This window comes from Rhinolophus ferrumequinum, chromosome 6 (genome assembly GCF_004115265.2).
Source record: "Rhinolophus ferrumequinum isolate MPI-CBG mRhiFer1 chromosome 6, mRhiFer1_v1.p, whole genome shotgun sequence".
NCBI lineage: Eukaryota > Metazoa > Chordata > Mammalia > Chiroptera > Rhinolophidae > Rhinolophus > Rhinolophus ferrumequinum.
Genome location: NC_046289.1, coordinates 38,648,568 through 38,663,430, shown reverse-complemented (window position 1 = coordinate 38,663,430; position 14,863 = coordinate 38,648,568). Strand labels below are relative to the sequence as shown.

General features: G+C 34.1%; 1 protein-coding gene across 2 annotated transcripts in view; it reads left to right on the top strand.

Annotated features, from left to right (window-relative positions):
- The window catches only part of CGRRF1 (cell growth regulator with ring finger domain 1), a 32,182-nt gene extending 19,154 nt beyond the window's left edge, over positions 1–13,028 (top strand). For both annotated transcript variants that reach the window (XM_033109584.1, XM_033109583.1), the window contains exons 3-6: positions 2,291–2,468; positions 2,626–2,773; positions 11,187–11,294; positions 11,513–13,028. In XM_033109584.1, the coding sequence (XP_032965475.1) occupies positions 2,291–2,468; positions 2,626–2,773; positions 11,187–11,294; positions 11,513–11,833 (755 nt within the window). In that variant the 3' untranslated portion in view covers positions 11,834–13,028. The remainder of the gene's footprint in view (positions 1–2,290; positions 2,469–2,625; positions 2,774–11,186; positions 11,295–11,512) is intronic.
- The last annotated feature ends 1,835 nt before the right edge of the window (positions 13,029–14,863 follow it).

Here is a 14,863-nt window from a genome sequence, read left to right as displayed (position 1 = left end):
AAAATATAAGAATAGGAATTGAATATAAGGATCTTTGTGGAAGAAGTGATAAAAACTAAAGGGAGAATAGTTTTGCGTAGGGGTATTTGAACTATTATCAGTTAGTGTAAATCAATATATTTTTCTCTCAGTCTATGTAGTGGACAAGTTTATGAAAGACTGTGGAGTGTTTTATAGATTCTGTAGTTCTTCTCATTTACTTATAATACTGATTTCAGAGACATTATAGTAAAGTCTGATTAATATTTAATTATCATTAGTCTCTGACACTCTCCTCATTTTAGTCAAGTATACAAAGTCTGTAAACAAGTTTTATGCAGCTTTGAATCTCTGGAAACTGATTTTTTTAACAAATAAATGGGTAGTTTTATATGTTCTGTAAGTTGAGTTTTTATTTTAAGGTTTATCCTTCCATTGTTCTTTTTTAGTATAAACAAATGCATATACATGTATATCCTCTCCTATGAGATAAACAGTACCATACTATGTTTACTTTTCTCCACCTTTTTCCATTTAACAGTATATTCTAAAGCTCATTCCACAGTAGTACTATATAGAGATATTTTGATATGCCTCAATTCTTTTTTAAGAGCTGAATAATACTTCTTCATTGGAGAGTATTCTATATTTTATGCATTTAATCCCCTATTGATGGATATTGGGATGGATTCCAGCATTTTGATATAATTGGTCCTACAATGAATAGCCTTATACATACTTTTTTTTCATTTTTGCCAATAACACAGTAATATTAAGTATTCAATTTCTATGTTCCTTTTTCCTTTTTCCACTTTTTTTGTATGCTTTAAAATTTTTTCCCTTTCCTATCTACTTCCAACTTTTTTTCTTGCGTCGTGTTGTTCTGAAGTGACAGAGAAAATTACACGTGATTTTAAATATATATATATATATATATATATATATATTAAATTTGTATTAAAGGAGTGTTTTTCTTCAGTTATTTAAAAACTAATTGAAAAAATAGCTAATTGAAATTTTCATTCTTTAATTAATACCTGATGATTGGAATTACAAAAATTTGAAATCAAATTCTGTTCTAATTGTATATGCAAAGTTCCTGCCAATTACAATTTTTGCTGAACTATGATTAGAAAGTGCTCTCTGTCACTGCTATTATACATACTCAGAATCTGAGACTGTGTACCTACTACTAAATACTGAGAAAAAAAGTGGAAACAATCAATATTTGGTATCCTGTAGATCATCTGGTTATGTTCGTGTATCTCCTTCCAACACATACTCTTGATCACCTTTAAAAGAAATAGGTAATGTGTCAGTCAGAATTCCTATTAGCAAGCAACAGAAATGACTCCAATGAAAGGATATTGGATGGCTTACAGACTTTCCAGAAGGTTTGGAGAGCCAGAATCAGAGACCAAGTCTGGTCAGCCAGGAACAATGACCAAAAACGTGCCCTTTTGGTTTAGTAAGTACACAACTGCCGCTGAGCACTACATGTTGCAGCTTACACCGCCAGCTGTATGAGACACGGGATGTTGCTGCCCTTGAACTTGATATTGCTACAATGGCTACAAACAAGGGAAAAAATCATATAGGTGGCACATAGTAAATCCTAATTAAGTGTTGAGTAAGTAGGTAAAACTATATAATATAATTTGTATGTCCACTTAGTCAGGTCTTCTCAAATTGTAATATCTTTTACTATGCTGAAAGTGAGGACATCACCATGTTTTGGAATCCCCACTCTTTCCTCGGGATATTTTGCATATTACATGGGACATTAACTGTGTGACAAGAATGTATGTTAATGATGTATATTAATGTTGTCAATGTATATATTAATATTAGTAAAGCTCAATTTCTTTTTAATATTTTTCCTACTCCAGTGATCGTCTTGTGGACCCGTGGGTGGTGTGTATCCACTTTCAGAGACAGCTCTGCTGTTCCTTGTAGTTGGGATATAGACACTACTAGAGGGGTAGGTTAACAATAGTGAACTATACTTCAGTGTTTAAAATCTATGTGGGGAAAGCCTTGGAGTCACCAAAAAAAATTTAATTGATAATTTCCAAGCATAAATGTATAAATAATAAGTTTACTGATAGCACTTCAAAATTGTGTAGACATTGAGGTTTTGATCTATCTTGTTTTGGAGACCAGTTCCTTCATTTATAGGCACATACCCTTTAATGCGTTCCTTTACCTGCCAGCAGCCTGGCCAGCTTCTAAAAGGAAGCTTTTGTGACTTGCTCTGTATGATTGTATTAGAAATGACGTTAGGTAATTGTCTTTGCTTTGTCTTCTACAGCTGGCATAACTTTGACAACAGATTGCCTTGAAGATAGCCTCCTTACATGCTACTGGGGGTGCAGTGTTCAGAAATTATACGAGGCTCTGCAGAAGCACTTTTATTGCTTCCGAATAAGCACTCCGCAAGCATTGGAAGATGCTCTGTATAGCGAATATCTCTATCAAGAACAATATTTGTATCCTTTTATCTGATATATCCATTAGTTCCTGAAAACTGTAGACATTAGACTTGTTATGGATAAAATAAACTGTTGCTAAGGTACTGTTGATCACCTTTGGTATATTATTATATTTTTGGTTATAGTGTTAATTTACCTTTACATCTTCAACAAGTATTAAAAAGGACAGCAAAGAAGAAATATATTGCCAGTTACCAAAAGATACTAAAATCGAAGACTTTGGTATAGTGCCCAGATCTCGCTATCCGTTGGTAGCCCTGTTGACCCTAGCTGATGAGGATGACCGAGAAATTTATGATATTGTAAGTAATTTTAAAGTTCTGGAAGCATTACTTTGAAGTGATTTGGATAATGGGTCTTTATTATTTGGTGACATAGAAAAAGTTTTAACTCATTTTTCTTCAAAAAATGCATACATGGGAAATACACCTGTATGATATTTTTATGTTTTAACAGGACCTTCAGAGTATGACTTTTTTTCCCCATATGGGTTGCAAGAATATGATATTATTTAGAAAATAAAAGATATATTTGAATTAGATTAATTTCATCATTCTGTATTCTGTCATGTTTCTTACTTAGAAAAAATCTGTTGGGAAGCATGTTTATTATTAATATTTTTAGTGCCGAATAAATAAGCATTGTAGTGATCTACAAGTGCTCAATTTTAAGACAGTATCCATTCTTTTCTTTGCATGTTTATAGTGATCTTGTTTCCATCAGAGTCCCTGCTGCACCTCCATCTTATATATGTTTGGTCCCTATATTTTCAGTAATTATTATTCTCATTATACGCTAATTATTTCTTTAGTCTGATAGTTTATCCCTATTAGGAAGGTGAAAGCATCTTAGAGATCTAAGAGGACCTGAGCCATGACAATCCTCTAAGTAAGGTAGAAGCTTATACATAAAATAAACTTTTGGTGAAATCATATCATGGTAAGAATGCCCTTATACACAATTTACTACCTTTTTTTTTTAAAATTAAAGTTTATTGGGGTTACAATTGTTAGTAAAGTTACATAGATTTCAGGTGTACAATTCTGTAATACATCATCTATATCTCACATGGTGTGTTCACTACTCAGAGTCAGTTCTCTTTCTATCACCATATATTAGACCCCGTTTACTCTCTTCCCCTCCCCCCTTACCTTCTGGTAAACCCCTAAACTATTGTCTGTGTCTATGAGTTTTTGTTCCTTTATTTGTTTGTCTTGTTCTTTTGTTGTTTTCAGTGTTATATACCACACATCAGTAAAATCATATGGTTCTCTACTTTTTCTGTCTGACTTACTTCGCTTAGCGTTATAATCTCAAGATCCTTCCATGTTGTCACAAATGGTACTATTTCATCTTTTCTTACCGCCGAATAGTATGCCATTGTGTATATATACCACAACTTCTTTATCCATTCATCTATCGAAGGACATTTTGGTTGTTTCCATGTCTTGGCCACCGTAAACAAAGCTGCAATGAACATTGGAGCACACGTGTCTTTATGGGTAAATATTTTTAGATATTTTGGGTAGATACCCAGGAGAAGGATTACTGGGTCATATGATAATTCTATTCTTAATTTTTTGAGGAACCTCCACACTGCCTTCCACAGCAACTGCACCAATCGGCATTCCCACCAACAGTGTATGAGGGTTCCTTTTTCTCCACAGCCTCTCTAACACATGTTACTATTTGTCTTGTTGATGATATAGCCATTCTAACTGGGGTGAGGTGATATCTCATTGTGGTTTTTATTTGCATTTCTCTGATGATTAGTGATGTTGAACATTTTTTCATATGTCTATTTGTCATTTGTATGTCCTCTTGGAGAAATGTCTCTTCAGGTCCTCTGCCCATTTTTCAATTGTGTTGTTTGTTTTTTTGTTGTTGAATTGTATGTGTTCCTTGTATATTTTGGATATTAGCCCCTTATCAGAGGCACTGTTTGCAAAAATCTTCTTCCACTCAGTTGGTTGCCTCTTTATTTTGTCGATGGTTTCTTTTGCTGTGCAGAAGCTTTTAAGTTGGATATAATCCCAATCATTTATTTTAGCTTTTACTTCCCTTGCGTTTGGAGTCAAATTCATAAAATGCTCTTTGAACCCAAGATCCATAAGTTTAGTACCTATGTTTTCTTCTTTGCAGTTTATTGTGTCAGGTCTTGTGCTTAGGTCTTTGATCCACTTTGAATTAATTTTGGTACATGGTGACATATAGCAGTCCAGTTTCATTCTTTTGCACATGACTTTCCAATTCTCCCAGCACCATTTATTGAAGAGGCTGTCTTTTCTCCATTTTATGTTTTTTGCTTCTTTGCCAAAAATTATCTGTCCATATTTATGTGGGTTTATTTCTGGGTTCTCAATTCTATTCCATTGGTCTGTGTGTCTGTTTTTTTGCCAATACCATACCGTTTTGATTATTGTTGCCCTGTAGTACAAGCTAAAGTCAGGGAGTGTGAAACCTCCAGCATTGTTCTTTTTTCTTAGTATTGCTTTGGCTATTCGGGGTCTTTTGTGGTTCCAAACAAATCTGATGATTTTTTTGTTCTATTTCTTTAAAAAATGCCATTGGGATTTTGATGGGGATTACATTAAATCTATATATTGCTTTGGGTAATATGGCCATTTTAACTATGTTGATTCTTCCAATCCATGAGCACGGAATGTCTTTCCATGTCTTTGTGTCTTCTTCAATTTCTTTTAAAAATGTTTTATAGTTTTCAGCATATAGGTCTTTCACATCCTTGGTTAAGTTTATACCTAGGTATTTTATTCTTTTTGTTGCAATTGCAAAAGGAATTGTTTGTTTTTTTTTCCTGAGATTTCACTGTTGGTGTATAGGAATGCAATAGACTTTTGTACATTGATTTTGTAGCTGGCAACTTTACTGTATTTGTTTATTGTTTCTAATAGCTTTTTGGTGGAGTCTTTAGGGTTTTCTATATATTAGCATCATGTCGTCTGCAAAGAATGATAATTTAACTTCTTCATTCCCAATGTGGATGCCTTTTATTTCCTTCTCTTGCCTGATTGCTCTGGCAAGGACTTCCAACACTATGTTGAAAAGCAGGGGTGATAGGGAACAGCCCTGTCATGTTCCTGAACTTAGAGCAAAGGGCTTCAGTTTTTCACTGTTAATTATGATATTAGCTGAGGGTTTGTCATATATGGCCTTTATTATGTTAAGGTATTTTCCTTCTATACCTATTTTATTAAGTGTTTTAATCATAAATCGATATTGTATCTTGTCAAATGCTTTTTCTGCATCAATTAATATAATCATATGATTTTTGTCCTTTATTTTGTTTATGTGATGTATCACATTGATGGATTTGCGGATGGTGAACCATCCTTCTGCCCCTGGGATGAACCCTACTTGGTTGTGATGAATAATCTTTTTAATGAATTGTTGCATTCGATTTGCTAGAATTTTGTTTAGGATTTTTGTATCTGTATTCATCAGAGATATTGGTCTATAGTTTTCTTTTTTCGTGTTGTCCTTACCAGGTTTTGGTATAAGGGTAATGTTGGCCTCATAAAATGAGTTAAGGAGTACTGTCTCTTCTTCAATTTTTTTGGAAGAGTTTGAGCAGGATTGGTATTAGATCTTTGAAGGTTTGGTAGAATTCACTAGTGAAGCCATCTGGTCCCGGACTTTTGCTTTTGGGAAGGTTTTGGATGACTGATTCAATTTCCTTACTGGTGATCGGTCTATTTAGATTTTCCAATTCTTCATGACTCAGCCTAGGAAGGCTATATGTTTCTAAGAACTTGTCTATTTCTTCTAGGTTACTGAATTTGGTGGCATATAGTCCTTCATGGTATTCTTGGATGACAATTTACTACTTTTCTGAAGCGCATGATATAGATATGTTCATTAATAAAGATATGGTAACATTTTTGTGATACTTTGTAATATACAAAGTACATTCACTAACATTAACTTATTTATTCCTTCCAACAACCTTGTGTGTTAGAGCAAAATCCTTCTTATAAAGACTGAAGCAATCCAAAGGAAATCCCAGTCATTGAGGAGATAAGAGATGGGCTGCACCCTGAACCTTAGTAGTCCTGGGCCAGTACTCCCCCCCACCTTTTTTTTAACAGGACTATCTTTCCAAAACAAGCATTCGTTGAGCTTTGGAAGGTGTAGACCCTTACTGGGAAATCGAGACGCTGCTCATATGCAGTTAAGTCTCTCTAGGTTTGGGGGTTTTTAATCTTATCAAATTGAAGTTCCATTGAGCCGAAGTCAACTTGTTTTTTCCAAATAAAAGACATACCAACAGCAGTGTATTTTCAGAATCTAGCACAGTGCATGGAACACAGTAGGTGTTCAGTAAATTTTGTTAGTGAAAAAAGTCATACCAAGCAGTTAGTGAGCCTCGTAGAGCTGGACAGCAAACTCCTTACTTGCATGTACATGAGATAGTGTATAGGAGAAATCTTCTGGTTTCTTCCCCCTTCCCTTCTTTTTCAATTAAAGATAAATAAGATCTGTTAGTTATGGTGTTTCATAACCCTGCCTACCCAGGCTATGCAACCCTTCTCTCACCATGGACATGTCCTCCACCTCTTCTTCGCTCCCCTACTTTCTTTTTATTTCAAACAAAAAGGTCACCTTCCTCCTACCGCCCCCTTTTGGTTCCTTTTCCCCTCACTGCTGGTGCTTTCTGTCTACTTGAGGTACTCAAAGGCAGTCTTCTTTGTTTTCTAATTTTCTTCTTCTATCTAAACAGAAGGAGTTGGTGTGTACATAGTAAAATTTATATAACAAAATTTGCCATTTTAACCACTTTTCAATGACATTATAAACAGGGAAAGATTTGCTATCGGGTCCCTGATCCAACTGGAAGGAAGACTCCATGGCCCTGTGGTAGTTGTGGGAGGCTTATTCCTACAGGGCAGCCGGTGCCTGGCTCTCAAGGGTTAACAGTCATTTCCTTTGTATATAGTAGGTCTCCCTGCCTGAGCCTTTTATTCTTATCAGCGGGCTCCCCTTTTTTTTTTCCCTGTTAATCCTTGCTTCTCCATCTTTTATCTCTCAGATTGGGCCTAATATTAGAACTAAAGCATATTTGTTAGTATATTAATGTTCTCTGTTCTTAATTTTAAAGCAAACTGAGCATTTCACAATTATTTTTCATATGTGATTTTTCAGTATTTTATCTGGGAGTCAGAGACTCTAAATCAAAAAAAAAGTAAACTCTTTTATTCCTATTGTAACAGTAAAAAATTACGTTTAGATAGTGCAATTAGGAACCAGTTTATTATTTTAGGCAGATAAAGGAAAACAGCGATTGTTATTGCAAGATTTTCCCTTTAAAATTTTACTTTCACTTAATTACATTAGTTGGTTTTCTGTATTACTCAAACAATACATGTTTATGGCAGGAAATAAAATTAGAAAATCTAGATAAGCCAAAAGGAAAAAAGTATAATCACTTTTATTCTATCATCCAAAGATAACTACTGTGAATATTTGTCTATATCTTTCCAGACCTTTATTTATGTAATTTTTAAATGAAAATGGGATCAACTTGTACAGACTATTTTGTGACCTGCTTTCATTTAATAGTATATTTTAACATCTTTTCCATACAAAATATATATATGCAACTATATATATATTTCAAACTAGCATTATAGTAGATTCAGAAGCGTTTAATATTAAATCAAATGACAGTATTGTTAGTAGGAGATGATAACATTAGTACCTTCTACCAATCACGAATTCAAAATTGATTTATATTAAAAGCCTTAAAAGCCATTGCCAAATTAATAAATCCTTATAAGACTGTGAGTAATATTGTATGTTTTTAACCATAGTAGGGTTTTTAAAAAACTTTTTATTTGGACATAATTTCAAAAATTTGCAAATAAAAAAGTGGAAGAACAGCCATATGTCCTTTACCCAGATCTATTATTAATTGTTAATATTGCACATTTGCATTATTATTTGCCCGTGTGTGTGTGTGTGTGTGTGTGTGTGTGTGTGTGTGTTTTAATGGATAATTTGAGAGTAATCATGTATGCATGATGATTCTTTACACCTAAATACTTCAGTATGTATTTCTTAATAATGGTGATGGTCTCTTGTATAACCACAGTATAGTTATCAACTTTGTAAATCTAACATTGATATAATATTTTGTCCAATCTATTATCTATATTCCAATTGTCAGTTGATCGAACAGTATTCTTTATAACATATTTTCCCCTGCAGTACAAATTCTAGTCTAGAGTCAGATACTGTATTTGTCGTGTATCATTAGCCTCCTTTAATCTGGAATATTTCCATAGCCTTTCTTTGTCTTTTATGACAACATTTTTGAAAAATACAGTTACATACACACACCCTTTTGTAAACTAGAACATTCCTCATTTTGTTTTTCTGATGTTTCATCATGATTAGAGTAAAATTACTCATTTTCAGCCAGTATACTGTACAGGTGATAATGTATGTTTTCAGGGCATCACCTTTAGAGGTATTCGAGGTTCTTTTCTGTCATTGGTGATGTTAATTTTGATCTCTCAGTCAAGGTGTTACCTAATTTCTCCACTGTTCCATTTTTTCCCTCCTCTGCAAATAATCAGCAGTCTGTGGGGAGACAACTTCAAGATCCTGCAAATATCCTGCTCTTTGTCAACATTTCCCCGGGGATTTAGTATCCATTGTTGATTCTTACCACATTTTATCTTTCCCATGATGGTTGCAAAAATGATTATTTTCCAACTTTTGCCCTCCAGTCAGCCCTCAGTATTCTACTATAAGCAAGAGACTGCCCATTTATTTTTTATTTATCTATTTCCCAGTGGTTTATAATTCATTACTGAATTTGATTTTTTTGTACTTCCAGCCAAAGAGTGAAATACTATATCCATAAATTACTTGAATTAGTTCTCCCCAAAGTCAGAAAACTATATTAAGATGTATGCTCACTCCAACGTTGCTCTCCTCCGTATACCCTGCTCCCAGGCTCACACGTCCCAGCCCTTGTCGATAACCAAGTTCCTTGTTTTCTGGTTTATCCTTCCTATGTTTCTTATTGTAATAATAAGAAGAGATATGTGTAATACATCTCTCCTTATTATATATAATTTTACTTTATATTTTTATATTATATATATTTTTATATTTTATATATTTATTTTATTTATTATATATCATTATTATGTATAATCTATCCTTATATATATATGTATATAATTTTCCCTTCTTTCTTACACTGAAGGTAGCACACTATATATACTATATGTGTTCTTCCTTTTTTTTTTTCCTTCATAACATCTCCTGGAAATCACTCTAGACCAGTTCATGGAATTCTTCCTTGCTTATTATTATTATTATTTATAGCTGCATAGCACTCCATTGAATGTAGGGTGTATAGGTACCATAATTATTTAGTCAATCGCTGATTGGACATTCAGCTAGTTTCCAGTATTCTGCAATCATAAATAACCTTGCACTGAATAACCAGTGTATATGTATTTTAATATTGTTGAGGTTGTATGATTGAAGGGTAAATACATGTCATTTGTTATATATCGCCAAATTTCCTTCTATTGGGGTTGTGCCTTTGGAGTGGAACCTTTTTTTTTCTTTATGCATTTCCACCAGCAATATATGAGAGTGACTATTTCTTCATAAAGTGCATTGACAAGCTTTTGAATTTTTCTTAATCTGATGAGTGAGAAATGATATCTCAGTGAATTTTTAATTTGCATTTACGATGTTTTGAGTAAAATTAAACATCTTTTCACATGGCTAAGGACCATGTTTATATCTTTTGTGAATTGTTCATGTCTTTTGCCCTTTTTTTTAAATAGGATTTTTGGACACTTTTTTTCAGTTTTTTAAAGATTTTCATAAATTAGGGATATTAACCCTTAGTCTGTGATAATACATTATGAATATTTTATTCCAGTTTGTCATATGTCTTTGCTTATGGAGCTTTTTGCCATGCAAGTTTTAAATTTTTGTGTAATCAAATTTGTCTCATTTATCTGCCTCTGGGTTTGAGTTATAGTTAGAAAGTCTTCCCCTACACTGAGACTAAAAAGGAATTCACATGTTTTCTTCTAGTGCTTGTATATATTTTTTATATTTTACAATTAGATCTCTCATGCTTTTGGAGTTTATTCTTATGTATGGTATGAGGAATGCATGTACCTTTTTATTTTTCCAAGTAACTATCCAGTTGTCCCAATATTTTTCATTAAAAAGACTCTCTTTGCTCAGTGATTTGAGATGCCACCTTTATCATATTTGTATATGTAATTGGGTCTGTTTCTGGACTGTTTATTCTGTTCCAGCCATCTGTCTATTTATGTGCCAGTACCACAGTTTTAATTTTAGAGGCTTTGTAGTATATTTTAATATCTGACTGGACTTAGCCCTCCTCATAGTTTTCTCTTCAGTATTTTCCTAGCTATTCTTATGTGTTATTTTTTTATATGAGAATTTTAGAGTCAGCTATAAAAAGCTTAATGATATTTTTGTTGGGATCACAATAAATTTGTAAATTTGAGTATAATTAAAATAACTCTAGCAAAAATATGTCAATAACTTGTTCCTCTTTAGTGACTGTGATTTAAATAATTTGTAAGTTTTCTAATTTATCAACTTCTTATTTTTATTTGAGACACATTTTTCACATATCTGTGACATGATATTAAGAGGTTAAGTGCTGACCAGTGTCAATTTTTATTTTAGATTTCCATGGTGTCAGTAATTCATATTCCTGATCAGAATTATAAACTTTCCTGTAGAATATTATATCAATATTTACTCCTGGCTCAAGGTCAATTTCATGATCTTAAGGTAAGTTGTTCCCTATGGTCTTGTCTCTTTTGCTTGCAGAATTTTGAAGAATGAACATGTATAAAGGGATAATATTTTTCAGTTAGTTTTTATAGAAGTTCATTATTATTTGCTATTGGATTTGTTAGCTCATAAATTTTGAGCAGCTCTTATGACCCCAGGTTTCAAGAGTAGTTGTCATTTGTAATTATCTTTAAACTTGTTTCTTTGATTTGCAGCAACTTTTCATGTCCGCAAATAATAACTCCACTCCCTCCAACAATTCCTCTCCAGAAGAACAAAGCACAGACCAAAGTTTGTTGGAAAAGGCCGGACTCTCTGAAAGTGAAGTAGACCCTCCAGAGGAGAATAGCAAAGACTGTGTTGTTTGCCAGAATGGGACTGTGAACTGGGTGCTCCTGCCGTGTAGACACACGTGCTTGTGTGATGGCTGTGTGAAGTATTTTCAGCAGTGCCCGATGTGCAGGCAGTTTGTTCAGGAATCTTTTGCACTTTGCAGTCAAAAGGAGCAAGATAAAGACAAACTGAAAACTCTTTGAGGATGTTGTTACAACTGAAAATTACACGTTCCACTGAAGATGCAGAAATTTGTGTTTTGGGAATTAATCATAACATGGAATCTACAGTGTTGACTGTCAATGAAAATTGTATTTTAACTTCATATTTGTACGGTTCCTGGATGAGGAAATTAATTATTTCTTCCTGTTCAGTGTGGTAAATACTGGAATACCGTCGTATTAATACATACAAATTCATCCAGGTCTTGAGAGGAATGTAAACATTTGGCCTTTTGTCAGCTAGAGGATTTCATATAATGTCGATTAGAAAAATTCCAGAAAGCAATCCATCTAAAATTTGAGCAAGTAAAAGTCTTAAGATGTCTGAATGTTTCTCCTTTGACATAATCTGGAATGCAGTTGGGAAAAAATTAAATTCTTCTTAAAACAATTGTGTGTTCCCCAGTTTACAAAGGAGTTGGAAAGGGCTTCTGACTTTAAGTCCTTTCCTGAAATACCAGGTTTTATAAATATCCATCTGTTTGGTTTCTAATTTCCTTATAATTATAGCCACATAAACACATCTTAATTTTTAAATATAGCTTCTTAAATCATAAATGCAGGATACAATTCTTGACTGTTCTCAGTGTATCATAGATTTAAATGATACTCATTTATAGGAAGCAGATATATGAAACAAGATATAATAAAATTTCTTGGATAAGTAAATTTATTGTCAAATATTATTAGATTAGCATACTGTGATCTACCAGGAAAGATTTGTGAGACTCTTAATGCCTTATCTTAGATTTCCTCCTGCACAACAAATCCATCCAAAACTGGAGGGGTTTGGAGCAAGAAAAATCACTAAAAGAAACAAATGACTATTTTTTTCTGGTGTGTTTTTATTCCAACTGAACCCCATATCCTTCTGAATAGTAAATTAATGTGTTCATCCCTTGTTATATCCCAGTAAGAGTTGAGGAACCTGATAGACAAAATAGCCCCATCCCCCACTCCTCACAAGATGACTAAGAAGAAAATGGTAAATCAGAGCTTCCTGTGTCATCAGTGGAAATTACTTTCACCTCACCAAGAATTTAGATCACAGCAAACAAACTACGACATTCAGGGAGATTTTCAAGACTTTTTTGTCCTGTTTATATTAAGAGTAATGCCTTATCTCTGTATCAATGTTTTTACATAATTCTAATCAAATATACCACTCTCAAAAAGACATTACCTATTCTCCATTTTATCAACTGAATCAAACTTCCATCTATGTTCAACTGCTATGTAATAAATACCTTCTAAGAGTCAGGCTTTCAGGAGTCTAGGCTACAGAGAATCAGGCAAGGCTCCTGACCTCTATCTGAGTAACTATTTGTGCTTCAGAGGAGCACTGGTGTCTTATTAGAAGCACATCCCTACCTCAGAAATGCCTGAGGCCCTGTTCTAACGTTGCCCCTGGGAGCAGGGCTGTCAAAAGTTACAGTCCCTGCTGAGCTTAGCTACTATTGTAACAATTCATCTGAGAAACTCACTTTGTGGTGTAAATTGGAGGAATACTATGAGATCATTTCGCCCATTCCAGCCATCCTATTTCCCTCTATTTACAGCTCTGCTTGTATCCAAACTGTCTAGACACATAGTTGCTTTCTCATCTGAGATAGAGTCCACCTACAGTCTTACTCCACTTTCATAAATTTTTATTGTAGTAAAATGTACATAACATAGAATTTACCATTTTAACCATTCTTAAGTGTACGATTCAGTGGCATTAAGTACATTCACAGTGTTATACATCCATCACCAGTATCCACCTTCATCATCCCAAACTGAAGCTCTATGTCCATCAAATAACTCCCCATTCCCTTTCAGCCCCTGGTAACCACCATTATACTTTTTGTATCAATGAATATGACTATTCTAGGTACTTCATACCTATGGAATCATACATTATTTGTCCTTTCAATTGTTACTTCGATGAGTATAATATTTTCAAGGTTCATCTATGTTGTAGTGTGTATCAGATTTTTTTTTTAAGGCTGAATAATATTCCATTGTATATACGAGGTCTGGCAATTAAGGTGGTGAACTTGTTGCAACGCTGTTGCTAACCTTCTGTGATAGCAGAGGGATTATTCATTATGAATTTGGACAGTTAACCAAGTTTACTATTTGGAAGTGCTGAAAAGGATGCATGAAAAAATTTGACAACCTCAACTTTTTGCCAGCAACTCATGGCTTTTGCATCCCGACAATGCACCAGTTCACACGGCACTGTCTATGAGGGAGATTTTAGCCACTAAACAAACAACTGTATTGGAACACCCTCCCTACTCACCTGATCTGGCTTCCAATGACTTCTTTCTTTACCTGAAAATAAAGGAAATATTGAAAGGAAGACATTTTGATGACATTCAGGACATCAAGGGTAATACGACGACAGCTCTGATGGCCACTCCAGAAAAAGAGTTCCCAAATTGCTTTGAAGGGTGGACTAGGCGCTGGCATCGGTGCACAGCTTCCCAAGGGGAGTACTTAGAAGGTGACCATAGTGATATTCAGCAATGAGGTATGGAGCACTTTTTCTAGGATGAGTTCGCGAACTTAATTGTCAGACGTCGTATATACCACATTTATTCACTCACCCATCATTTTTCATACGTCTTAAAGACGATTTGACCTTAGCTCCTCTTGCTGCAGTTAAAGTAATTGTTTTTCCTGCCCTCAGTGGTAGTAAATATGAGGAATTTGCTAGGTAATCAAGTGAAAACAAGTGCACTGATTCCTAGAGGCTTATGGCAGAATTTACCAACAGCAGTGAATAGTGATATTTTGTGAGAATGTCTACAAAAGCATTTTATTTGAGTGGATTATTAGATAAAATATTTAGTTTATATATATATTAGTTGCTACTTTCCAAAAATCCATGCAGGGATGTCAAACAGGTGGATATAGTGCTCTGAAGTTCAGGGGCGAGGTCTGGCTGAAGTTATAAATTTGGGGGTCATCGATGTGGTATTTGCACCATAAGTCGGTGTAAGATCACCCAGAGAGTGAGCATAG